The following is a 26,556-nucleotide window of genomic DNA, read 5'->3' as shown; positions in this document are numbered from 1 at the left end:
GTGAGCGCTGAAACTAATGATTGTTTCAAGAGAAGATAACTTTATGGATAGGGATGACAGGTGGCAAGGGACAAGGAACCGAACAGCGTAGGCCTTAGGGTCTCTTACAGTCTCCTCCATTCTTATGTTCTTATGTTATTCTGTCATAATGACTCCATTTCCCGTATGACCTCCGTCGAACTCAAGCTCCTCGCCTTCAGGTGATTCCTGACGAGTTCCTCGGAGGCTCCTCCAAGACCTCCCAAATTACCTCTTCTCCCTCTTCGACAGTTGGCGACGATGATCGAGACGCGGCTGGACGCCATGGACTCCGCCCAGAAGAGGAACTCTGACTCAGGAGCCAACAACCTGATGGACCAGCGTCTTCGTCTCCTCACCCAACACGTCGAGCGGATCGACTCCAAGCTCTCCAGTCTTCAGCAACAGCTCGACACCAACACGATCGACCTGCCACCTGACGAGCTGGTGGCAGCGGCCTCGGAGCAGTTCGGTGTCGGTCTCGACGTGCCGAGACTTCAGGCTCTCGAGAAGGTAAGCAGAATTTTTGGTTGAGGGACCCTGTCTTCGAAGTAGATTCTTTGGTTGAGGAACTTCTTCAAAGTAGACCCCATAAAGTAGAAGATTCTTTGATTGAGGAACCCCATTGAAGTATATTCCTCAAATTAAGCACTTTGATTGATGAACCTCCTTGAAGTAGACTCCTACTCAAAGTAGATTCTTTGGTTGAGGAACCTCTTTGAAGTAGACTCCTCCTCGAAGTAGACTCTGATTTAGGATCCTTCTTGAAGTAGATTCCACCTCAAATTAGACTCTCTGGTTGAGGAACCTCCTTGAAGTAGACTCCTCATCGAAGTAGACTCTCTTTGAAGAATCTTCCCGAAGTATTCTTTGCCTGGAGAACTTTCTCCTCGAATTAGACTCTTCGACTGAAGAACTTCTGGTAAACCTGGCTGAGGAACCCCCTCTCAGCAACCGACTCTTCAGCTAAGGAATCTCTTCCTACAAAGTAGGTTCTTCGGCTAGGCACTTTCCCAGAGGAAACTTCGGGTGAAGATCCTCCACCTCGATAAAGGCTCTTCTGTTAGGCACTTTTTTCCCCTGAAGTAGACTCTTCAGCTAGGCACTTTCCCAGAGGAAGGTGAAGCAGACGCTTTGGCTGAGGATTCTCCCCGAAGTAGATTCTTTGGTTGAGGGACCTGCTCACTGAAGCAGATTCTTCAACTGATGACCCTTCTTCCCAAAGTGCAGCTTCTGGTACAGTCGGCCGGAAGCGCTCTGGTTTGGGTGTAGCCTGTACCGGACTTCGCGCTCTATCATGCATTTCTTTATATTATCGCTCATACTTTTCAACTTCTTGTCTCCCTCCTTTTTTGTTTCTCTTTCTTCAACGTTTCCTTTCCCACCTCTAGAACTCCACCTTCTCGTCGCGGTCGTGTCTCCTCTAGGACTCCACTTTCTTAGTGTCCTCTAAGGATGGAATCCCTGGTTTCGTCGAAGAAATAATGAAAACGTTCTTGTCTTCTTCAGGCTCCCGAACTCGGTAAGCTGAACCAGGCGATGAACGCAGTCAAGGAATCGGTGGCAGCGGTGGACCGTCGACTTCAATTCCACATGGCGATGGTCTCCGAGAACATGGACCGACTTACGACCTCGGTCAACGACATCCACGCCTCCATCATCGAGGATGAACGACCAGAGCCCCCCACGACCGACAGGTAAGGAGCAGTAACGTGTTCTTATCGATGTCGAAGAGCGAGTGGTGTTCCTGTGAGTTCGAGTGTCTATGTGTCCGTGTAGGACTACAAAAGTGTTATCACACTGGGCTATTTTTCCTCCGACTGTTGGAACAGTTTTGCAGCTCGCAGCTTCCGGGAAGGAATCCGATATTCTGGAGGAAAAGAGTTTTCCTCCAGCATATCAAATGTCATTCTATGTAAATTGTTGAGAAAACAAAATAGTTTGTCACAGTGATTTTACGGCGGAAATAGTTCTCTAAAGGTGGGAGGTACCGACGATTAATTGGACGTTGGAGGAAAAATAGCCCAGTGTGATAACGTCTTTAGGAGATTTGGGAGTTCGAGTGTTTGTGTATCCGTGTAGGACATGTTAACAGGGCTTAAAGGGGCTAATTAGAATCCGATGCACAACACTTGTTTGTTGTACATTTGTACTACAAGGACGTTGAAGTCTTCTTGGCGTAGCGTACGCACAAGCCTCAGCCCCCTACTGAAGGTTCTCGATGGTTACATTACACATACTGTAGATAGCAACGTTCAACTCTATTGTCCATCGGCACTTAGTATTACATCAGCCTATGCTTAGCAAAGCACTTGGTCAGGTGATGTTTAGGCACCGAGGGCTCTTTGGACATTGGAATGTCCTGTTTGTGAGAGGACAGTCATGAGCCTTATGACGTGAATGAAACGCAAAATACAAGGTTACATTTTGGAAGAACAGACTCAACTACATATCCTGCAGGATATTGGTGACGCATTAGTCCCAGGAGGCAAAAGGTCAAAATGCATTTATTTAGATTCATATCGACAATTTGTTCTTTTCATTAAGGAGCGGTGCTCTACGGGTATTTCATTTTACACTCGATCCTCGATTTAAGGGACCCTCATTTCGGGAATTTTGCAATTGACTCCAAATTAAAAAAAAAAAAAAAAAATACTTTCATGCAGTGGACTTTCTGGAGTTCCTTACATTATGAAAGGGTCCTTTAAATCCAAATTTGATCAAACTTAAATTCAATCGAGATAAGTGGAGATGATTAAAAAAGGTTCTAATAAGAGGACAACAAAAAGAGATGAGATCATAAGAAACATATTAGGTTACTAAAACTATAGCCTGCTGGTGCGTTAGCCGCCGGACCACCGAAGTGCATTGCCCGGACCTGACGAGGAGAGTCCGGGAGGAGGAGGCTGACCGGGTTCCTTCTGGGGACCGGGTGAGGAAAGGGTGATCGAAATATCAAAGAACAGGTTAGGTCAGGCAGGACAGAGGGGGAGAGGGGGGAGGGGGGCTATGGTTGACCGGACGGGGTGGGGGGAGGGGGGGAGCGGGGAGGGAACTATGCGGGTAAAAACAAGAGTGTTGGGGGAGGGAAGGGGAGAGGGGGGAAGGGGGAGAAGGGGAGCAAACCTGGATGGAAAAGTCAGTGGTTTTAAAGATGGGGCCATGTCACGTTTCGGGGATGGGGGGGAGGAGGGGGAGGTGGAATGTAGAGGGGGAGTAGGGGGATGGGGAAGGGGTAGGGGATAAGGGGGAAAGGTAGGGTGACGGGGAGGGAGACGGGGGAGACGGGAGTTAGAGAGGGAGAGGGGGAGGAGGAGATGGAGGAGTTGAGGGGGAGATGGGGTAGGGGGACGGGAAAGGGTAGAGGGACGGGGAGGGCTGGGGAAAGGGGAGACGGGGAGACGGGAGGTAGAGGGGGAGAGGAGGAGGGGAGAGGAGGAGGGGGAGAGGAGGAGGGGAAGAGGAGGAGGGAGAGATGGGGGGTAGAGAGGAACACAATTCTATACAAACAGGTCCTGACTTCGAAACAAATACATTAACTTAACCTCATCTAACCACGTAATATGTAAGAGCAAACAACCACAACGTCAGAAATTTGTAAAAACTATATATGTGCGTGATAACCGTGCAAAAACCTTTTGAAAGGAGAGACCCGTGTAAAAAAAAATAGAAAAAAAATCACCCGAAGTACAGTAATGATAAAAAAAAAAAAACATCCAACACATACCAAATCAGGAGGGAGAAGGAGAAGGGCCGGAGAAGGGACCTTTTGCAAAAGAATTCTACTTTTGGCCCCAAGGAGCAGCAGCAGCAGCAGCGGGGAAAGGGGCAGGGTAGGAAAGTAAGTAGAGTCAGGGGAACGCAGAGAGCGACGACCAAGAAGGTGTAGTGAAAGCGTCCTTGTGATGCTCAGACAGTCTTCCGGATTCCCGGCCCGTCCATCCAGGCCATCCAGCATCCGCAGCATCGGTCAGCTCCCCGTGAATGGTTCAGTTTCGTTCGGTAATGGTTCAGTTTGGTTCACTGTGGCCACGGCCATCTTTAGCCGTAATTCTGAGGAAGCTTTGTGTTGTATATGGGTACAATGTGTATGCATGTGCTTGTCTCTCTTTCTCTCTCTATCTCTCTTTCTCTCTCTCTCTCTCTCTCTCCCATATGGACTATTAACTACAGAAATTCCATACATTTTATATTTCAGGGGGTTTAGTAACCCCTACGGACTAGAGTTACGCAATGTTGTCATATGATTATTGATCGGTCTCCACTCAGGGAAGAATGATGATGATGATCACTTTCAACTTGGACTGTCCTCCTTAAACCACTCCTTTCCCAACCAAAAGGACTCATATAGGACAGAGGCGATGGTATTACCGACACAGTACAATCTGTGTGCGCGTGCGCGCGCGTGTGTGTGTGTGCGTGTGTGTGTGTCTGTGTACATGTGTGTGTGTGTGCGCGCGCAAGCGCTTTCGTGACTTGCAAACCTGTATCCATTCAATTGCATTATAGAATGTATGAGTGTGTGCAGTATACGAATGTATATGACTATGTATATGTATACGTATATGTATATATGTATATGTATAAGTATATGTATATGTATATATGTACAAGTATGTATGTATGTATGTTTGTATGCATGTATGTATCTATGTATGTATGCGTATGTATGATTGTATGTATGCATGAATGCATGCATGTATGTATGTATGTATGTTTGTATGTATGCATGTATGCATGTATATGTATGTATATGTGTATATATGTATGTATGTATTTATGTTTGTATGTATGTATGCATGTATGTATATATGTACGTGCATGTATGTATGTATGTATGTATGTAGGTTTGTATGTACGTACGTATGTATGTATGTAGGCTTGTACGTATGTATGTATGTATGATGTATGTATGTATGTATGTATGTATGTATGTATGTATGTATGTAAGTTTGTATGTATGTATGTATATGTGTATATATGTATATATTTATGTTTGCATGTATGTATGCATGCATGCACGTATGTATGTATGTATGTAGGTTTGTATGTACGTATGTATGTATGTATGTATTATGTACGTATGTATGTATGTATGTATGTGTATGTATGTATGCATGATGTATGTGTATGTATGTATGTATGTATGTAGGTTTGTATGTACGTACGTATGTATGTATGTATGTATGTATGCATGTATTTATGTGTGTGTAGATATGTATATTTTGCATAGGCAATCATGGTTGTAACTTCCCATGCCTCAGGCCCATACTGTATAGGTCAGTATTTTTAAACCTTATCAGTATACTGACGTCCTTAACCACAAGTTCAGGAACCTGTAGCTTTATGACAAGTAGTCAAATGCTTTAAGTGTTTGACAGTGATTTTGGTTCTTATCCAGCTGTTCTTCGTGAGATGTGATAATTATATATATATATATATTTTTTTTTGGGGGGGGGGGGTAATTGAATATCGATTTTTTTTTTTTTTTGGGGGGGGGAGGGTAATTGAATATCGAGTAACTAATCTCTGAAACTCTGGGATGGAATAAGTCTTTCAAAATCTACGAAAGTATGAACCATAATGTTGACGTGTTTCATGAAACTAATCACCTTTTATTCTAACAAAAGAAATGCTCAGTTAAGGAACCATAAAATTCTGAAATGGAATAAGTCTAATGCTTTAGCAAAGTCTAAGAAATTATGGACCACAATACTCACGCTCGTTCTAGGATGGAACAAGTATAATGCTTTAGCGAAGTCTAGGAAATCACGGACCATAATGTGCGCGCTTTTTTTCTGAGGTGGAACAAGTCTAATGCTTTAACAAAACTTTGGAAATTGCGGACCATAATGCTCTTGCTCTTTCTAAGGTGGAATAAGTCTAATGCTTCAGTGAAGTCTAAAAAATTTCCTTTTTGACCGACAGTCCCGTAAACACCACCACTAGCGCTACACCCCATATGCCCCCGCGGACCAAACTGGACTCCCTGGTGGACCGAATGTCGCCGATCGAAGGCGTATGGACAAAAATGGAGGAGGTAAGTCCGTTCTGCCTCTCACAAGTCTGAAAATGAAAGAAGTATTCCTCCCGTCTTACACACATTTCGACCATGGCTTGAAATATGACAATTATCAGTGACTTCCACTTGCTATCCAATTCGCTTTCTAACTCTTTGCCCTCTTCCAGGTGTGGGATGTTGTTGTCGGAACCAAAAGCTCAGTGGACACTCTGGTGCCCAAGAGTGAAGCCTTGCTTTCTACCACTCAACGCCAAGAACGCGCCATCACCACTATCCATACGGACCTCACTGAGAAGACGAACCGGATCATCCAGAACATCGGCCAGGTAAGTGAGAGCTGCAGACATTTGTCTACGTGCCACTTGGTGGTGGCTATCCTGGAGTCGATGAAATAGACAGATAACCTTGGCTGTGCATATAGGCTTGGGATTCTACGGTCTAACTCCCAGCTAGAATATTTTAAGTATCAGTGAGGTCCACTGGTCTAAGTTAAGTTTTAAAAATCCTAAGGGCCTCGTGTAGTCATTTTGTCAGTCTGTGTAAGAGGCTCTAAGATCGATCATTGATCCCTGGAGTACTCTGCAACTCCAGAATTTTTTTAGATTAATCGATGTACTTACATAAACATATAAATGCATAGATCAGTAATCAAATAAACAGATGAAAAAACAGGCATATATATAAAAAAGTTACGAACATGTATATATTTTCTGTGGGATTCGTCACCTTCCTGGCAAGTACCCTACCACACCAAGACATGCCCACTGCCTGTAGCCTTCTAGGTCTTGGAGCTTGAGTACGTTCTTCCCTCTTTACAGGTCGAAGAACGCCTTCGCAAGCTTCCGAGCGACGGTCCCGCGACCGCCAGGGATGAGGTCAACCCAGTGAAGCTTCTGCATCGCGCCACAATGCCCCAACATTCTCGTGACGTCACGCCTGGCGAACTCGACCCACCCTTCGACCTCGTGGACCAGGTGAGTCTTCGTCCGTGAATGAACAAATATACAGATGGATAAATAAAGATGAAAATTATATGGAAAGGATGTCACAGATACAGATACACGCGCGCCCAAACACAAACATCTCCCGCCCATCTTAGCTTTCATCCTCACAGTCGAGAACATTTTCATTTGTGAAGAGAGAACAAATAAAATACAATAAAACACAGGGGAAAGATGTCACAGAAACAAAGGCAATTTGTCACAGAAACAAAGGCACACACATCTGCCCCCCCATCCCATTTTGCATCATCACACCCGAGACCTGTATTTTTGAGGATCTTCTTCTGCACTATCCCCTACCACTAAGACCCTTGCCTTCTTTCCTGCAGAGGTTCTTGGCAGAGAATACGACCACAGGGGGCTCTTCCTCCTCCTCGACCACCAAACGGCCACCGGTGGTGACGACGCGACCCCCTGCGGGTCCTTCAGGAGTTGTCTTCCCATCTGTGCAGAAGAAACCAGTCATCGTCAACACGACTTTCATGCTCGACTCGATCGACCACTTCGACGCTAAGGTGAGTCGATCTTTTGTCACTTGACGAAGTTAAGAGGAGCGAGCTACTGCTCGTTCCCAAGTTACACGAACCTCTTTGGAACGTTAGTTTTATCCCATAATATTCCCTCCACAAGCAAGAATATTGTCCTCTGTGACAAATTCACCGCCTCTGCAGAAGAGAAACACTTAAACACTTTACTGGTTTGTCTTTTCCGGACAAAGCCAGTGAGTAGTCCATCACTGAAAACAATATTCTCTTTGTGTCTAGACACTATAGGATGCTCGTGTGGTGGGCGAGCTTTAGATGTGCATATATATGTACAAAGGCTTCAATCCCCTTTTCGGTGAATGGACAATACCCCAACAGACAAAACCCCAATTGGTAGGTTAGGTTAGGTTATGTCCTCCCCCAATTTTCCTATTGGGGTTTTGTCTGCTATGTAGATTAGGTTTTTGTCTGTTGGGGTTTTGTCATGTGTTCCCCCTTTATGTAGGGGTAGTGAAATCAAAGCATATTTCTACCTAAACTATTCATAGGAGAAAAATATTGTTAAAGATGGACCCATTAAATGAAGTCACTCTTCTTTTGAGATGTCCTTCATCTAACATAATGCCATCTCATATGTGATATTGATATTCCAATAATAGGTGTTGTATATGTAAATTCATTGTGTGCATATCATATTGCATGCATATTATATTATAGGTATAATGTATGTATTTATTTATTCTGAGTTGTACACCACAACGAGCCTTGTCTTTGTAAGACAGAAATGACAAATAAATTATCATTTATTTCTGCCTACTCTCAGGGCTTCTCGTGTGCTGACTTGCAAGAGAGAGGCATGACCAAGAGTGGCATCTACTACGTGAAGATCCGAGGCACCACCTACTGGTTCCTCAAGGTCTACTGTGACATGGAGACAGCTGGTGGTGGATGGACCGTAAGTTGATGCCGATTCTGATATTGTCAAAAACAATTGTCTGGCCCCTTTTGCAGTGAGTGTAATAGCCTTCAGCCTTCCCCCACCAAAAGAAGGGCCCTGAAAGAGCATAAAATATTCTAAAAATATAGGTCTTCATTAGGGTCCTATCCTTCTTCACAAAATTATAAAGTGACACTGAATCTCCAGACACATCTTGTGATCTTGACAGTAATCTCAATTGCTGGCTAGTAGTAGCCCCCTGCTTTCTAGATCAGTGGTTCTCAGGCTCCTTCCTCGTAGCTACCTTATTTATGCAATACTATTTCTTAGCCTCCTAGGGGTTACTTCAATACTGAATAAAATCATCTGGTATCCATTAACTACTGATGTTTTTTTGGTCATTGAACTTCTTTGGAGTTACAGGACTAGGTTGGGAGCTACTATTCTAAATGCTTCAAGGTTAATCAAAAGTGAATCTTAAGACAAGAATCCAATTAATTTACTATTTTGAGCCTTCAGCAAGAACTACACCAGTTAATTGACTACTTTGAACTTTTAGTAAGAACTATACCAATCAATTGACTACTTTGGGCTTTCAGTAAGGCCTATACCAAATAGATAACTACTTTGAGCCTTTACTGAGAACCTCTCTACATTCCAGGTAATCCAACGACGAGACGACTTCGCTGAACCTCGCGAGAGTTTCAACAGAGATTGGGAGAACTACAAACACGGCTTTGGGACACCCGACCGTGAATTCTGGCTTGGGAATGAGAACATCTTCATGCTGACGAACACAGATAACTACATGCTTAGGGTGGAGCTTGAGGACTTCGATGGAAATACAAGGTGTGTGCATGGGAGGGCTGATACGATATATGGGGAAATAAAACCAAAATATTGAGAAGAAACAGTAGATGGTTTATTGTGATGATGGCTGTATTCCTATTACTAATGACACCCACCCAGTCATACCCCTTTTTGCTGTCACAATTTTCTGTGTCTAGGTGCTAAATGCAGAAACTGTCTACCCTACATAGTAAGTTATCACTAGCTATTTGCCCTCTAACTTCTGGGAAAGTCATTAGAGCCAAAATGTGTTGCAGATACGCCGAGTATTCGACCTTCAAGCTTCACAGTGAGCAAGACATGTACAAACTCGAGATAGGAGGTTACTCAGGGACAGCGGGAGATTCTCTCAATGACCCGTGGTATGGGTCCAACTTGAGCCCCTTCTCAACCTATAACAGGTGAGTCTTGCCTATCCTACAGGAGAAAAACTGAGCTTCGGTTATTCACACTCAAATTGTTATGAAAATCTCGAACTGGTATACTTGAAGATCGTAGTTCCTTTAGGTGTTTGCTGACAAAATGAAATTGCTTAATTCTGTCATTGTTATTGTTGTGTCTGTTCCTTGTCAAAGATTTGTTTGTGTCTGTACCCTCCATGTCATGTAATACGACATTCTGTGACATTCCTTTTTTCCTCAAGAAATATTGTTTGACTTAATCCATCTGAACTTTATGTAGTTTTTCTCCTTTTTTGTACAGTAAAGTCATTCCTTAAAGTTGACCCTCAAACTGACAAAGTAACAGCATTCCTTTTCCAAAGTCACCTTATAACCAGTGATGAGAATGTTTTAGGAACTCAGTAAACACTGAAGGATTTATGTTCAGTAATTGTAATGAATACCTCCATTACCACAGAGTGGGAAAACTGAGATACATGCCGTATCCCTATATACTCCCCTATCATTTGTAAATACCCCATAAAATAAATATAAGCCATGGAACAACTGAAGTGAAAGTCTTCATAAGAAAAAATAATAATGATAAAAAACAAAAACAAAAAAAAAACACTGGTGTCATCCTCATCTTTACCCTCCTCCTGGCTATCCTTTTAGGGTTTTCTCGCCTCTAAACACTTCGCTATCCCCTTAAACCTAAACCTTTAAAAAAAACCATGACTGCTTATACATGAATTTACTCTGGAGCTTTAACACCCTTTCCTCCACCACCTCTTCCATCTTGCTTTGAAGGGGGAGGGCATGGGAGGAAAGGAGACATCGACTCTGCTTTTCTAATAACAACCCCTATGGCTTCCAATATTTCTACACATTCCTCTTGTTCCTATATCACCTGTAGGTGATTGGCAGTTGGTTCATCCAGCATAGCCAGTATTAGCAAAAAAATAACCCTCATTCCCACCCTTAACATATACCTGTAACTAGAAGTAATACATATGAAGGAAATCATTATAATATTTGATATATATGTTACTAAAGCTTAACACAAAGAAATATGAGGATCATAATGAGGTGATATAATGCCAAGCAGTTAAATTGGCACAACACGTCCCACATCAAGATACTTCTGTGGCACCCAATACTCTATTTTGCCCCCACCCCCCACCCCCAATTCCCCAGAAATGTGACACAATTCCTGAGGGGACATATAACCCCCTGGGAGGACAAATGACCCCCCCCCCCCAAGCTGAGAACCACAGGGTTAATCCCATGACTGATTCAGGGCCTGACTTGAAAAACTTTAGGCTATCACTTGCCATCTAAACAACACTCACTTGTTTTGACGATATTTTTGTTACAATTGATTTTGTTGCATGGTTCTTATGTTATGCTATTCTTATTTTACATGATTATAGTTTTATACAATTTCTATTTTACATAATCCTTATTTTGCATACACTAGATGGCCATGAAGACAAAGCATGTTATATGAGAAATTAAAAAAAAAAATAAACAGTCCAAGTATCAATACCAAAAACAAAATGGACAGCTAACATTTAGACCTAAGGCAATAGGGTTTTCATTTACAGCCCTGACAAATATCCCTACCTGAGGGTTGTTGGCCCTGACTTGCATCATCCTTACAAGATCTCAACTTGGTTTGATCTGATCTCAAGTCACCACTTGGATATCCGCATCTCCCACAGAACAATTTCTATCCTGATCTCTGTTGCTTTGTATCAATGAACACTTCCTCCTCTTTGTCATAACACCAGACTTCTCTCCACCTACAACCCACCCTCCACCTCCTCCAATCTATGAGCATCTACGTCTACCTCCCAGTAACCTCACTTAGTCCCCTCCACTGGATCCTACTTTCCTATGGCTTTTGGCTGAGACTCTTAGTCCAGAGTAGCTTCAGAAAAAGGCTGCTTTGCAATGAGATAAATACTCCCCTGCAACCAGTTCCTCATCCCTCCAACACATGAGCTTCCACATTCCTTTGCCAGTGACCTCACTAGAACCCTTCTACCATACCCTAATTTTCTCTTTCTGACAGACAACTGAAAGTAGCTCCTGAAGAAGATCTTTTTGAAGAGAAATGGTACTCTCAGTAACTTTGAGTTCTCCAGTTGACTGAATTCAGGTGTTTCTCTTGTGCTGTTTAACCCAGGTTGCAACACCCATCCCCTCTTTTTCCTTACAAACTCCTTTCCTGTTCATACCCCTAAGAACTTTCCTGACCTACCCCTTTGTGGGGGGAGAAATTCTGCTAAGGCTTGCTCACTTTTATTTTCTTCAGCCTACATTATTGTCTCTTGAGTGCATCATTCCATCATGGCACTAACAGCTGATCTGGCCCTAAGAATCAAAGGGCAAATTTGGCATAAGGCTTGAGGCATGGCTTTCTTTCATCAAAATAGCTCCTCATCCCTCAACCCAAATCCGAAACCCAATATTTAGGTTAGATGGTCTATAGGAGGGGTCCTCAACCTGTGATTCTTGGACACCCTAGTGACCCATAGAGTTCCCCAAGTGGAACACAAACCGAAATCAAGTTAGTGGATGCAAAGCAATTAAATTCAGTGTTGGAGTGGTCTTCTCCAAGAGTCTATAGAACAGCAATCCATAAGTATGGTGGTGGATATGTGGGATCTGAACTTATCTGTAGCCAGATCCATCCTTATTCCATCCACAGTCTCTGCTACAGTCCTGTCACCCTTCTCTCACCCTGATATTAGATCACCATCAATCATCCTCAGGCAAATCCCACAGACCTTCACTGTTCCTCTTACTCATTTTAACCTTCACCCTTATTTCAATCAGTACTCACCCTACCCTTGGCCCATCCCTGCATTACCTTCATCCTATCCCTAGCCTTTCCTCCTCATATAACCTATCCCCAGTATGCTCTGTTCCCTCTCCCCCTTCCCCCTTGTTCCATCCTTGTTGTTACAGAGACGCTGCCACAATCCCGACGCCTGGAAATGACCTGTGACGAACATGAAGTCAGTACAACCACAGCTAGTGGCACCTTGGACGGTTGTCAGTTGGCGCATCGACCGACAGTCTACTACTACTACTACTACTACTACTACTACTACTACTACTACTACTACTTCTACTACTACTACTGCTTATACTATTACTATTACTACAACTGTCACTAAAATTACTACAATATTATTATTACTGTTACTACTACTGCTGTGACTACTACTGTTCTTACTACTCAAACTTTTGTTACTACTATAGTACTATTACTGTTACTGCTACTACTATTACAGTGACTACTACTATTCTATTATTACTAGTAATAATATTGTAACTATTATGAATAATATCTATTTTACTATCACTACTACTTTCACTATTATTACCAGTACTGTTACAATTACCACTATCACTATTATCAATTATTTCATTACTGTTACTACCATTACTATTACTAGTAGTTATTAGTAGTGATATTTCTAGTACTATTACTGATACTACTATTAGTTTTACTAATAGTATTGTTACTCTACATTTACTATTAGACTACTATTGTTACTACCTATAGGGTAATGTAGGGGCAAGTCATACAGTCACTCCTGAGAAAAAAAAGCCCATATGATGACATCATGATCTCTGAGGAAGATCAAAATGTCCCACAATACCACCATTTTGATTTGGCACCTGCTCTCTCATTGTGGTTACCAGATGATATATATATATATATATATTTTTCTTTCTTTCTTTTTTTAAGGTCTGATGTAGTTTTTCATATTACTAATATAGCGGCCCATGATTGTGAATAATGATGGTTATGAATATGTCATGATTCATTTGGTATACATTTGAATAGTGAGAATAGCCATATTAACGTGGTTCTGAGAGAAAATAGTGGCCAAACAAATGAAAATGGCTCCTTGAGGTGTGAAGGAAGAAGTGTTCATTGTCGGGAGCCATGCATACAAGGGTGACCTGTACACGCAAATTTTGGTTGTGTTATTTTCTTTGTTTGCAAGATAAGTGATAAAACATTACAAATTTGTTTATTTTCTGAAATAATGATGAAATAATAAATCACATGGAAAATGGTCTCCAAGAAATCAGTGAAACTATTGTTGTTTTTTTAAATTTCTTTAATTTTTTCAAATATCTTAACTTCAATGAAATTACATTTTAGATGCCATACTTTTTTTTTTTTTTCTTTTTGCACCCATTGTGATTTCTCTCGGCTCAAAAACTGAATTTTAAGAAATATTTTTCCACTAATAGTATGACTTGCTCTGACATTACCCTACTATTATTACAATTACTAATATGAGTAGTACTGGTATTACTGTTATAACTGTCTTTGCCATTACTACCACATTTATATTTATACTATCAATACTATTTTTGTCACTACTATTAATACTAGTACTGGTATGACTATTACAAATAATATTACTGATATTGTTACAACTACCACTATCATTGCAGTTACTGCTGGTGTTACCAGTAATAGTACTATTACTAGTTACTATCACTATCATTGCTGTTTCTAGTACTATTACTAGTAGTTCTACTGCTACTGTTCCTATTCTCTTATAACACCATTCCTGCTACAATTACTATTATTGATATTGTCACTGATACAATTATTCCTACTATTACTTCTATTGATACTTCTGGTATTACTATGACCATTGTTATTGTTTTTATTATTATTATTATTATTATTATTATTATTATTATTATTATTATTAATACTTCTGACATTACTTTTATTACTATTCCTACTACAGATATTATTGCTATTACAACTGCTATTACTACCACTACTATTATTATTCTCACTATTACTACTAATATTACTGTTAATATTAATTATATTATTGTCGTTGCTTCTACAACATTACTACTGCTACTGCCTCCACCTCCTCCATCTCCACCTTCATCTTCTCCCAATGGGATTACAAATGATAGAGAGAAAGAGAGGGAGAGAAAGAAGAGAGGGAGAGAGCAGAAAAGAGGAAGACAGGAAAGGAGGGACAGGATAAGAGAGGGGGAGGGGATGAACTATTCAAAGAGTGAAAGAGGAGAGAGATTACAGAGTGAAAGGTTCAAGGAGTGATGATGTTCTACTCTGTTGGTGTAGAAAGAACCAAGAAATAAAAAAAAATGAAAATAGAATAAAAAATGTCCATCATTTGATGGAAACAAAAAATATCTTGTTTTGGTCATCTCATGGCTCACCTTTTTGACTCTCCTGCAGGGACAATGACAGATCGAGTCTAAACTGTGCATCCATGCTCAAAGGAGGATGGTGGTGGCGTTCTTGTGGCAGAGGGCTCAACGGACTCTATCTTACAGACCCTAATGACCTCATAGCGAGACAAGGTGAGTGGAAGAGGTGTCTTGGCTATTGGCCAGAAGCAAAAATGCAAAATGCATGGAGGTACCCAACACTGAAAAGTGATTTGGATTATGTTTTGCTAAATTAGACTTGGAAGTCTAGCCTACATTTTAGGCTAGGCTAGGCTTTAGTTATGAAATTAAAAGCCTAATTGTGAGAGTGGCCACTGGAGATGATCATGGTATAATTGATAAGCATGCCTATCCAGAGAATGGGAGGTCTTGGGTTCAATTCCTGGGTGGTGCCAACTTTGCAGTGACTGTACCTATCCAACATGGCACAGTGAGTAGGATCCCTCAGTGGTGCACACCCCTGGACTGGCCCCCAGAGGCAGGGCTAGGGAAGGGAGATGTGTGAGTGGTCACTGAAGGTGACTATGGTGTAATCAGTAAGCATATTTACCAGGCAATTGGGAGGTCTCAGGTTCAATTCACTGGCAGTGCCAGCTTTTCAGTGACACTATCCAACACCAATCAATCAGTCCAGCCCCAGGTCTCTCTTGTAGGAAACCCATGGCTTCCAGGTTACCAGCAACACTTACCAGGTGGGCCCATAAGTCATTTTGGGAAGAAATATTGTGTTGTTTAGGGATTGTTATGTGGGGCTTTGTAGGATGAGATGTTTTGTGTGATGGTTGCACTTAAGGAAATTTTATTCTGTCACTAGACTTATTCTGTGTTGGTAGAGTTTTTGAGCTGGTTAGTTTCCTTAATGGAAGCATAAATTCCCCCCCACTAAGAAAAAAAAATCATTAGCAACACCAGGCAAAATTAATTCAACTGCATCCTTTTTCCTTTGGTAGGTATCGTGTGGTTCCGATGGAAAGGATGGGACTACACTCTCAAGAGGTCAGTCCTCATGATTAAGCCGAAGATCTATGCAAAGAAGGAAGAAGATAAGAGTTCGAATTAGAAGTACTGTACAGATGAGGAAAAGAAGATTAAATGGGCTGCAAATATGCCACTGCCATGGTTCTGCTACTGTGGACAGATGTACAGTTAGATGCGACAGTATACACTTGTAATATAATGTAATGGTAGACTGGCTTAAAAGTAGTTAGTATACTAAGCACTGACTATATATAATGGTTATGTCAGCAAATATTGCAAGTTAAATATGATTAAGAACACCTTAATCATAGTATTGGTGTTTTAAGGTTAGATGAAAAAAAAAAAAAACTAAAAGTTTTTAAGCATTCCATGTACTCAGTAACTTGTTATTGAAGTTTCGCATCGACCTAGAAAATGGGAGACGTCATATGGAGATCTACGGGATCTCCTCATGTCTCCTCCGTGGGACCTGCTTCTCTATCTTATGTTTAGGTTGTGCATGCTCATGTCTTTTTTGTGTTTTATTATTATTATTATTATTATCATTATTATTATTATTTTCTGAGAGAATATTTATTTATCATTACGAGTTTTCCTCACGTCAAGCAGAAGGGACAACATGAAGTGACAACCTCTCTGACAAGTTGTTGCTGCCCTATAGACTTGAGAACTCAGTCACTCCTGCCACGAACATGCCCTACATAGTCTTGTTAGTGAAACATGTTCTTACCATGAAGGCAAACACATCCACATATGCCCATACACTTCATGATCAGTTACACACTTTAACACACACATTTGTTCCATGGGATATAAATTATTATCTCAGATATATGTTTACTCAAACCACAAGAACATCAACTTCCACATAAACTGCACTTTTATTGTCTTCCCATTCTTCCCCCTTTTTCCACTTGTGCAGCCATAATGATGTGGAGGAGCGAGAGGCGGTAAAGGGGCTTCCCAAAAGCTGGTGTGTGAGACTAGCCATGTCCTTATCCATAAGAAATTATTTATTGACACAAGACTCTTTAGGGGGACTGTTATTGTTGTTGTTGTTATTAATAACATTCCTTCTGAAGGACAGTGACACCGCAGCTCCCTCCAAATCCTGTGGAATGATTCTGTATTTTTCCTCCTCCTTTGTACGTGATGCATCTGCTTCTATCAAATTTTCAGTCACTTTACAGTCATACATTTTCCCCCTTTCAAAGTCAACTTTGGCTAAGACATTCATATGCCAACACATACTTGTGCATATGCACTACCCATACACACACACACACACACCATGAGCATAGCTCCCCTTCCTATAAGATACAAATAGGTAGATACATACATGCACACACTACACACACATTTGCTTTTTGTGACATTAATTTTGGCAGGATCAATGTTGCAATGAAAAGGGAAAACTATATATTTTCTGTTATCTCTATTAATTCTAGTAAAGAATTCAAGGATAACCTAGCTGTTAATTTTTCTCTTTTAAAAGAGAATACATTATTTTCTTAGTGCTTACTTCTCAGTATCTCCTGTTGAACTGTGAATTACTCATATTTTTCTTCCCCCAAAATTACCCAGATCCCATTTTCCTTCTCCAGAATCCACCCAGATCCCATTTCCCTTCTCCAACACCCTGATACCAATTTCCACCCTTCTTAGTGATTTTCTTCTTTAGTATTCAAAGCACAGAACTCTTATACTTCATGTTCACTGATATCGGGAAGTTCTTCACTACTTCCTCGTGTGCCCTGGGAGTCTCCATGCACCAGTCTGTTCAGGAATCAACCAAATACATAATAGGACGTTGACACTGATGTGCACTCTAACATGTGTACATCATCTGAGAAAAAGACGCATGCACAAAACCCAGACATGCACATATCATCACATCCTTATATACACAGAAACACAACACTGTCTCATCCAATAACCCAAGAATTTCCTTAACAAATTCAACTTCTGTAAGATTCGGTTCATCGATCAGGGCTTTAGACATAATGAAAGCTCTGTGGTTAAAGAGTTCATGCATGAAAAAAAAAAGTTTTATTTTTATACAGCCTTGCTTAACCTGCAACCCAACCCAACCCTACCCAACCCAAACCTGCTTGCATGTCCCATATTCCCACCCAATTAAGGTGAATCTTTTGAAAACCCCTCAAAGGTCAAAAACTGAGGAAGAACTTCCCTCTTCTGCCTCCTGGGCACTTTGAAAGAACCTCCTACCCCACCCTGTACCTTTCTCCTTCCCACTGGCTTCAAGGATAGGACATAAAGAGTCTTCATCTTATCAACAAGACTCAAAAACACTCATCCCTTTTATGTAGCTCTTCTCATCACTTACTGCAGACTCTGGCTGCTCTCTCACACACTCAAGAATCATCCCACATCATGACGTCCATCATCTCATTAATCCGTCCATATGCCAAAGTAACTTGAGAGCTACCAGAGACTCCTTGGGAGGGTTGTCCCCTTCCAAGGTCTCAGCCATCCCATTCTTGATGGTGGTAGGAGAAGGCTATTGTCTTCTCCAATCATCATATAACAAGATCTTCCGCTTTGTCACAAACTGGCAGAAATTCCACCCATCATGTTAGCCCACTGAGAACCTCCTCTGCTCACCTGAGGTTCTCCTTGGTCACTTTGAGGTCTTCTTCAACCTGCTTTGATGGATGGGAGTTTGCAGCCTTTATTCTCACATACCCACTGTTCCTTTCATCTTGGAAAAGAAAATTAAATACTGTGCTTTTAACTGACTACAGGAAATGTTGTCATTGGCTATCTGGTCTTGCTGGCCCTCTATTTTGAGGTCAACTGTCAGTAACTATAACCCAATAACAACACACACCTGCTCTTCTCTCCAATTCAAAGAACTATATCCAAAACTAAATTCCATTATAGGCAATCATGTTTCCTGTATTAATAGCACTCCCATCAGAATTTTTTATTTTCTTTTTGTCATTCTCTTTATTCCTATCCTAGCAATAGTTGTAGCAATTGCCTAATGTCTATACACCCTATTGATAGGGTATGGCCTGACTGTTAAACACCCGCGAGAGTTTCCTTATTGTATATTTTGTAAGTCGACTGTGCGGAAGTGTTTATGTCATGCTCATAGAAGTGGCAAGTACAGCCTATGGCCCTCGCTCGCTGCGTGCCACGCACTAGTGTCCCCCAGGGGAAAGCCGTGCTCCCCCATGGGTATCCTGGGAGGAAGCTCTCCATTCACTTGTGCATCTCGGGGTATCCCTGTATTGTCTACTGGCACCCAAGGAGAACCACTAAACCATGTAAAAGCATGACATGAAATCAATCTTAATGTCTTTTTGTGTGCACAGGAATCCAAGGATAGTACTGCCCTATGTATAGGCATTCTGTACCATCCTTATACGAGATCAAGCTGTACCAAGTATAGGTCAGGCACTTAGGCACAGACCTTGGGTGCATTAAATTTTTTGGGTGCCTTGTCTGTATTGTGGCAACCAGGGGTACCCCGTGCCTTGCACAGGTTCTGGTCACCATAGATTCCATTCACAACAATAAAACATTTTGGAAATTGGCTGGTGTCCGTATACTTCTGGTGCAATATGAGGGAAACTTTGAATTAGATTATAAAATGTTGACATGATTATATATAGATATATATATAAATATATATATATGAATATATATATTGTTTTTTTTGGGAAGGTAATATAGCTAAGTTTAGCTACTTTCCATGATTTATTGTACATTGTCAGTTTATACCTTTAAGATAAGGTTGGGAGCTTAATTTCTATGTTGGTTGCTGGTGCCGGAGAGACAAGAGTACGACTCGCGCCAAACCACTTGGGTACGAAGTTTGTGGCTCGACTCAGCTGATGGTCGACTCGAAGGACACGGCTCTCACTATCCCCCCCCCCATGTAATTTCCAACTTGCCCAAAAGATGCAAGTTTCCAAAGATAACTCGTAGAAGAGCAATATTTTTTCCTCTCTGGAACATCACCTACATGTACTATTGAGTCGTGCACCCTCTGGGGATGGTACAGCTCAAAGGGAACTCCTTTGCAGTGGCACTGTGGCCTCAAGAGGGTGTTCCTCTTTTATTTTTATAGCAAAAAGTGTCAACACTCCAGCCTATCCTCACTCATGTCCAATTTTTTTTTTCTATAAACTTTTCACACTGTGGACAGTCACACTACACTTCTGTTGTATTCCCATCCATAACATTGGTTTCATTGTTGAAAGCAAATGGTTACAGGAATACATGAATAAACTTTGTTTACTTAAATGTCGTCCTTGTCTCTTATTATAAAGGTAAGAGCATTTCGTCCTCCTCTTCTGCCTCTTGTTGTGTGTAGGTGCTCATCCTTATACAGAGTAGAGAAATAAATTTTGTTTCATATTTTTCAAGACTTGTTTCATTTCTCCTGCATAGAGAATCCTCTAAAATTATCCCATCATGCAGTAGTATAAAGGAGAATGTTCCTTTAAGAAGGAAATAGGTAAGAACTGGTTTACCAACAGACCAGTTAACAAATGGAATAGACTTTATAACAATGTAGTGAGCACTGAAACTATTGGTCAAGAATAGATAACTTTATGAAAGGGGATGATAGGTGGTAATGGACATGGAACTGCCTGGTGTAGAACTTATGGTCTCCTGCAGTCTCCTCCATTATGTTCTTACAGAAAATAAGGTCTAGCCACTACTTACATCTTAAAACAAATGTATGTATTTACCCAATTGTAGTATACACAAAAGAAGTAATACTTATGGAGTCCTGTCTCTTACTCTCCAATTATCATATCTAGCTTCAAACTCATATATGATTTTAACTTAGGCTATATGCCTATTCTCCAATCATCATACTTAGATTTGAATTCATGTTTTGTTTCACCTTGGGGTATAAACATAAAAAGAACTATAGATGAAGCCTTGTTACTAGCTTCCATTTGTGTCTACACTATGGATTTGGATTCGGGTCACTTATGTACAAGAGGATGGAGCAAGTACAGTCTTAAATGTCTGGAAACATATATACAACCATCAATGTGCAAGAATGAAGGAAAGTATTGGTCACAGAATAAGGTTGGATAGAAGGTAAGTGTCTTGACAGCTACATGGAAAAAAACAAAAGAATATCAGTGGAAGTAATGAAAGAATGTATTTACCTAGTTGTAATATACGGGAGGGGAGCTATGCTCGTGGTGACCCGTCTTTGTATCTCTCCGCATCAAGTTTTATCTTAAAATCTTGTATAGTGTTAGCACATACTGTTTTGTTGTCTAATTTGTTCCATGTATTTATCGCTCTGTGTGGGAAACTGTTCCTTTTCAAGTTTTTTCTATAACTATCCTTTTTCAATTTTTTTCCGTGTCCTCTTGTTTTACCGTTGTCCCACATTAATAGGTCGTTCCTGTCTAAAACTTCCATTCCTTTCATTATTCTGTAGATAGTTAGCAAATCTCCTCTTTCTCTTCTTTGTTCCAGAGTTGGTAGGTTCAATTTGTATAGTCTTTGCTCATATGTTAGTTCGGCGAGTGTCGGTGCTAGTTTTGTTGTCACTCTTTGTAATCTTTCTAGTTTCTTAATATTCTTTTTGGTACTGGGTGTCCAAAGTGATGCTGCGTACTCGAGTTTTGGTCTTATTGGTTTAGTAAGTATTTTCCTTATCATTTCTTCGTCCATATAGGTAAATGCCACTTTGATTGCTCTCAATAAGTTGTACGTTTCTCCGAACATCTTGTTTATATGCTTATCTGGTTTCATGTCCTTTCCAATCATCACTCCAAGATCTTTTTCATAGTTTGTTTTATTTATTTTTTCTTCCCCAATTCTGTAATCTTTTGATATTCTATTTTTACTCTTTCCAAATTCCATTATGCTTCATTTCTTAATATTGAATTTTACTTCCCATTTTTGAGTCCAATTCCATATTGTGTCCAGATCTTGTTGCAATGAGTTGCAGTCCTCTTCCGTTTTTACCTTCTTAAGTAATTTTGCATCATCTGCAAAAAAAATTTATATAGCACTCCACGCCTTCATTCATGTCATTAATGTATACAGCGAACATGATCGGTGCCAGTACTGATCCTTGTGGGACCCCGCTTTTTACTTCTTCCCAGTTGGAGAATTTTTCTCTAATTACAACTCTCATTTTCCTCCCAATCAAAAAGTCTTTCATCCATTCCAATAATTTTCCTCTGATGCCACCTTTTGACTCTATCTTATTTATTAGTTTCCTATGAGGTACCTTATCGAATGCCTTTTGCAGGTCCAGAAAAGCACAGTCTGCCCATCCATCTCTTTCTTCTATTATGTCTACTAATCTTGAGTAAAAGCAAATCAGATTTGTTGTACAGGATCTCCCTTGTCTAAATCCAAATTGATTTGGGTTCAGTATAGATTTTTCTTCCAGGTACTTAACCAATAGTTCTACAAGCTGCTATGTATAGGAATGAACTTTGAATAAGAAATGCATGAGAGATAAGTCGTGTGAGGGTAATGATATATAATTATAGGTTTGAAGACCCTGTGAGGAATTACAAAATATAGTTCAGCATGAAATGATAAATTTCCTATAGAAAATAGGGTACAGACAGAAATGGAAGAAAAAGTATAACAAGCCAGTCTGAGCTGCTTCAAATGTTGTGATATGAGAAGAGAGACAATATTTTCAAATGATTTATGAGTCTGAGGGTCTGGAAAAACATGGAATATCTATCTATATATCAAAAGGCTTCTTCCCCCTCACAAGGGAGATAGCCAGTCAAGGTACGAGTCCACTCTCCACCCATCCCATACCCATTTGTTCCCCTTTTAAAAAATCCCTTAGCTCCTTGTGGATAAAGGTTCATCCCAGTCCCTCACCCACTACCTGGTTTAGAAGCAATGCAGCATGGCACAACACCACAGTAGGGGCTAAAAGCATGGAGTAGGCCAAGGAAAAAGTGGATGGATGGGGTAAATGAATGTACAAAGGCTATTTGTCATGATGGTAGACAAGTGAAAATGTGCACAGGTGACAGAATTGAAGTGTACAGATTTCATGAGAACAGCCCAAATTGTGTGTTCTTTTCATGATTGATTGATTGATTGATCTATCTTGCAGGAGCACTATTTACAGGTACCCATCAATGGTCCCAAAATATGAATGGGTAAATTTTTTACCATGCAAAGAATACCTGAGAAAAGAAAACACTGATTTACTTATCATATCTATATTTTCCCTTGATATAAGATTAATTTTTAGGTACTGTATAAAATACAATAGATATAATTTTATAAAAGGGATAGTGGTAGGAACTCACATCATATGATCCCACAGAGAGGATTATCTTTCTCCTGTTAAATCTTCGTTATTCATCAACACCTTCATTGCCACCCAGAGGTGCAGTGTAGTGCTGGACACAAGATCTGTTATCTATCATTGTTCATCAACCACTTCTCCAAATAAGAAGAACAGAAAACCAGTAATTTGTATTCCATCAGTGATTATTAGTGCTTCTATCTTTGAGGATAATATCATGCCAAAGAAATAGTGTAGATTCAGCTTGAAAATGAATGTGAGTGTGTATGTATATTTACCTAATTGTAGTATACAGGGAAGAAGCAACATTTGTTGGGTTCCATCTCCTATTATCTTAATATATCATACATAGCTTCAAATTCATGTACATTTCTAACTTAATCTATATCCTTGATTTCCAATTATCATATTTAGATTTTTGTGGTAAGACATATGTGAGAAAGCTTTAGCAAAGAGTAAGGATTTTTTTTTTTACCTTCATGGATTTGGAAAAGGCTTATGACAAGGTAGACATGATGGCACTTTGTGAGGTTTTGCAGATATATGTAATAGGAGGAAAGCTGTTAAGGTCAGTCAAGAGTTTTTACAAAAGTAGTAGAGCCTGTGTTAGAATTAGAAATGGAGAGAGTGAGTGGTTTGAGGTAAAGGTAGGACTTTGCCAGGGATGTGTCATGTAACCATGGCTGTTCAATATGTACATGAATATGGTGGTGGAGCAGATGAATACAAGGGTAATGAGCAGCGATTGGAGACAATTAAAGAAAATAGAGAAAAGTGGGAGGTAAGCCAATTGTTGTTTGCTGACAACACTGCACTAGTGGCAGGATCAGAGGGGGGATTAAGGAAGTAAGCAATAGAGTTTGGGAAGGTGTGCAACAGGAGAAAATTAAAGGTGATGAGATGCACAAGGGGAGAGGATGGAAGCAATTTGTGAGTATTAAAGGAGAGAGGCTGGAAGAAGTGGATAGCTTTAAATATTTGGGGATGAATGTGGCAGGAAAGGGAGGAGTGGAGGTGGAGGTAGGTTGTAGACTGAGAGAAGCACGTAAGTGCCTTGGGGAATTAAAAAGTGTAATGAAAAATAGATATTTGGGAATGGATGCTTAGATGAGATTGTATGAAGGGGTCATTGTCCTGACAACACTGTATGAGGCAAAGATATGGAACATACAAGAGGAAAAGATGAAATGTCTGAGAAGTATGATAGGGGCTACAAGCTTGGATAGAGTGAAAAATGAGGAGCTGAGGAGGAAACCGGGGGTGAAAAAGGAGATGGGAGATAGGGTTGATGAAAGAGTATTGGGATGGTTTGGACGCATGGAAAGAATGAGTGAAGAAAGATTAGTAAGAGAGGTGTGGAAGGCAGAGGTGGATGGAATGAACATGAGGGGACAACCAAGTGTGAGATGCATGGATAGGGTAAAAGGGGTGTTGAGCAAGAGGGGAATGTCTGTTGAGGAAGGAAGGGAAAAGGTAGAAGATGGGGATGAGTGGAGAATGGCTGTATTTACCTAATTGTAGTAGACAGGAAAGGAGCAATGCTCATTGGGCCCCATCTACTATCCTATAATATTCTAACATACCTAGACTCAAAATTCATGTACAGTTCCAACTTAATCTATATCTTTACTTTCCAATTATCATAATTTGATTTGTACTCATCTATTGTTTAAGCTTGAGCTATATCACCTTCTTAGCAAATTCTTCACATCTTTTTGACATGTAGTCTTTCTTAATTTACTTCCATGATCTCTTAAAGCTCTCCCATCTTTAATCTCTTCTATCAATGCAACCTATCCCCTTTAGTGACCTGAATACTGTAATAATGTCACCTCTTCCTCTCTGATCTTTCAAAGTTGGCAGACCCAGTACTTTTAGCCTTTCCTCGTATGGTTTATCGGCCAGGCTGGGGACCATTTTGATTGCTGCCCTTTGTATTCTCTCAATCTTGCTTATATCCTTCACTTTGTGTGGCGACCATACTACTGACACATATGTGTATGGATGATACATACAAGGGAGTGGGTGGAGGATTAGGGGGATAGTGTGTGGATATGTATTTACCTAGTTGTATTTTACGGGACGGGAGCTATGCTCGTTGTGACCCGTTTTTGTATCTCTCCACATCCAGTTTATTATTGAAATCATGTGAATGTTGTTTTGTTACAGCCCAAAGGGATTTCTCCCCATCTTCAATGTTACTGCATGAGGGGACAGAGAGGGGGGGGATCACTGATTAAATGAATTGGCCTGGCTGTGGATGTACTGTGTCTTGCTGCATTGTTTCTGACTTGGGGCAATGAGTAAGATGAAAGGATGACCCATCATCTACAAGGTGCCCAGATGAGAGGGAGATAGTGAAAGGGGGTGGAATGGGTGGGGCTGAAATAGGTGGGAGTAGATTTATGTCTTTTGATGTTGGCTACCTCCCTTGCATGGGCAAAAAAGCCCTTGATATATGTTTGTATGTATATTGAGATTTAGACTCGTGTATTGTTTGAGCTTGGTCTATATCACTTCCTAAGCTATTCTAAGTATTTATACATTTGTATGGAAAAATGTATTTCTTTACATCCTTTAGACCTGTGGTCTTTCTTGATTTGTTCACATGACCTCTTAAGGCCCTCCCATCTTAAATCAGGAGATCTCTTCTCTCAATGCAATCCATCCCCTTTAATGACCTGAATAGTGTAATTATATCATCTCTTTCTCTTCAATCTTTCAAAATATGTGTTGGTGTGAGTGCGAGTGCATGTGCATGTATTTACCTAGTTGTATTTTACAGGACGAGAGTTATGCTCGTAGTGACCCATTTTTGTATCTCTCTGCATCCAGATTATTCTTAAAATCGTGTACAGTTTTGGCACTCATTGTTTCTCCGCTTAGTTTGTTCCAGATATCGATCACCCTATGTACGAAGCTATTCTTTTTCAGGTCTCTTCTGTAACTGTCCTTCTTTAGCTTCTTTTCGTGTCCTCTTGTTTCTCTTCTGTCTCATTTTAATAAGTCGTCTCTGTTGAGAATTTCCATCCCTTTCATAATTCTGTAAATGGTCATCAGATCACCACTTTCTCTTCTCTGTTCCAATGTTGATAGTTGTAATTACTCTAATCTTTGTTTGTATGTCAAGCTTGATAGTGTAGGTGCCATTTTTGTCACTGCTCTTTAGATTCTTTCTAATTTTTTTATGTTCTTTTTTGTGCTAGGTGCCCATAGTGTTGCAGCATACTCTAGTTTAGGTCTTATCAGTGTAACCACTATTTTCTTTACCATTTCTTCATCCATGTAGTCGAAGGCCACTTTCATTGATCTTAATAAGTTAAAAGTCTCTCC

At 40.5% G+C, this 26,556-nt stretch overlaps 1 protein-coding gene across 1 annotated transcript in view; it reads left to right on the top strand.

The window, feature by feature from the left end:
- Positions 1-25,646, top strand: part of LOC143036884 (uncharacterized) — a 318,445-nt gene extending 292,799 nt beyond the window's left edge. Inside the window, exons 3-13 of the mRNA XM_076204795.1 lie at positions 271-531; positions 1,528-1,715; positions 5,947-6,058; positions 6,208-6,366; positions 6,859-7,014; positions 7,371-7,556; positions 8,350-8,481; positions 9,125-9,312; positions 9,570-9,713; positions 14,956-15,080; positions 15,899-25,646. Of these exons, the coding sequence (XP_076060910.1) occupies positions 271-531; positions 1,528-1,715; positions 5,947-6,058; positions 6,208-6,366; positions 6,859-7,014; positions 7,371-7,556; positions 8,350-8,481; positions 9,125-9,312; positions 9,570-9,713; positions 14,956-15,080; positions 15,899-16,008 (1,761 nt within the window). The 3' untranslated portion in view covers positions 16,009-25,646. The remainder of the gene's footprint in view (positions 1-270; positions 532-1,527; positions 1,716-5,946; positions 6,059-6,207; positions 6,367-6,858; positions 7,015-7,370; positions 7,557-8,349; positions 8,482-9,124; positions 9,313-9,569; positions 9,714-14,955; positions 15,081-15,898) is intronic.
- Positions 25,647-26,556: the final 910 nt, after the last annotated feature.

The sequence above is a fragment of the Oratosquilla oratoria genome, chromosome 21 (genome assembly GCF_046742065.1).
Source record: "Oratosquilla oratoria isolate Oo_2021 chromosome 21, ASM4674206v1, whole genome shotgun sequence".
Taxonomy (NCBI): domain Eukaryota; kingdom Metazoa; phylum Arthropoda; class Malacostraca; order Stomatopoda; family Squillidae; genus Oratosquilla; species Oratosquilla oratoria.
Note: the sequence above shows the minus strand (reverse complement) of the source record. Positions and strands in the feature narration are given on the sequence as shown.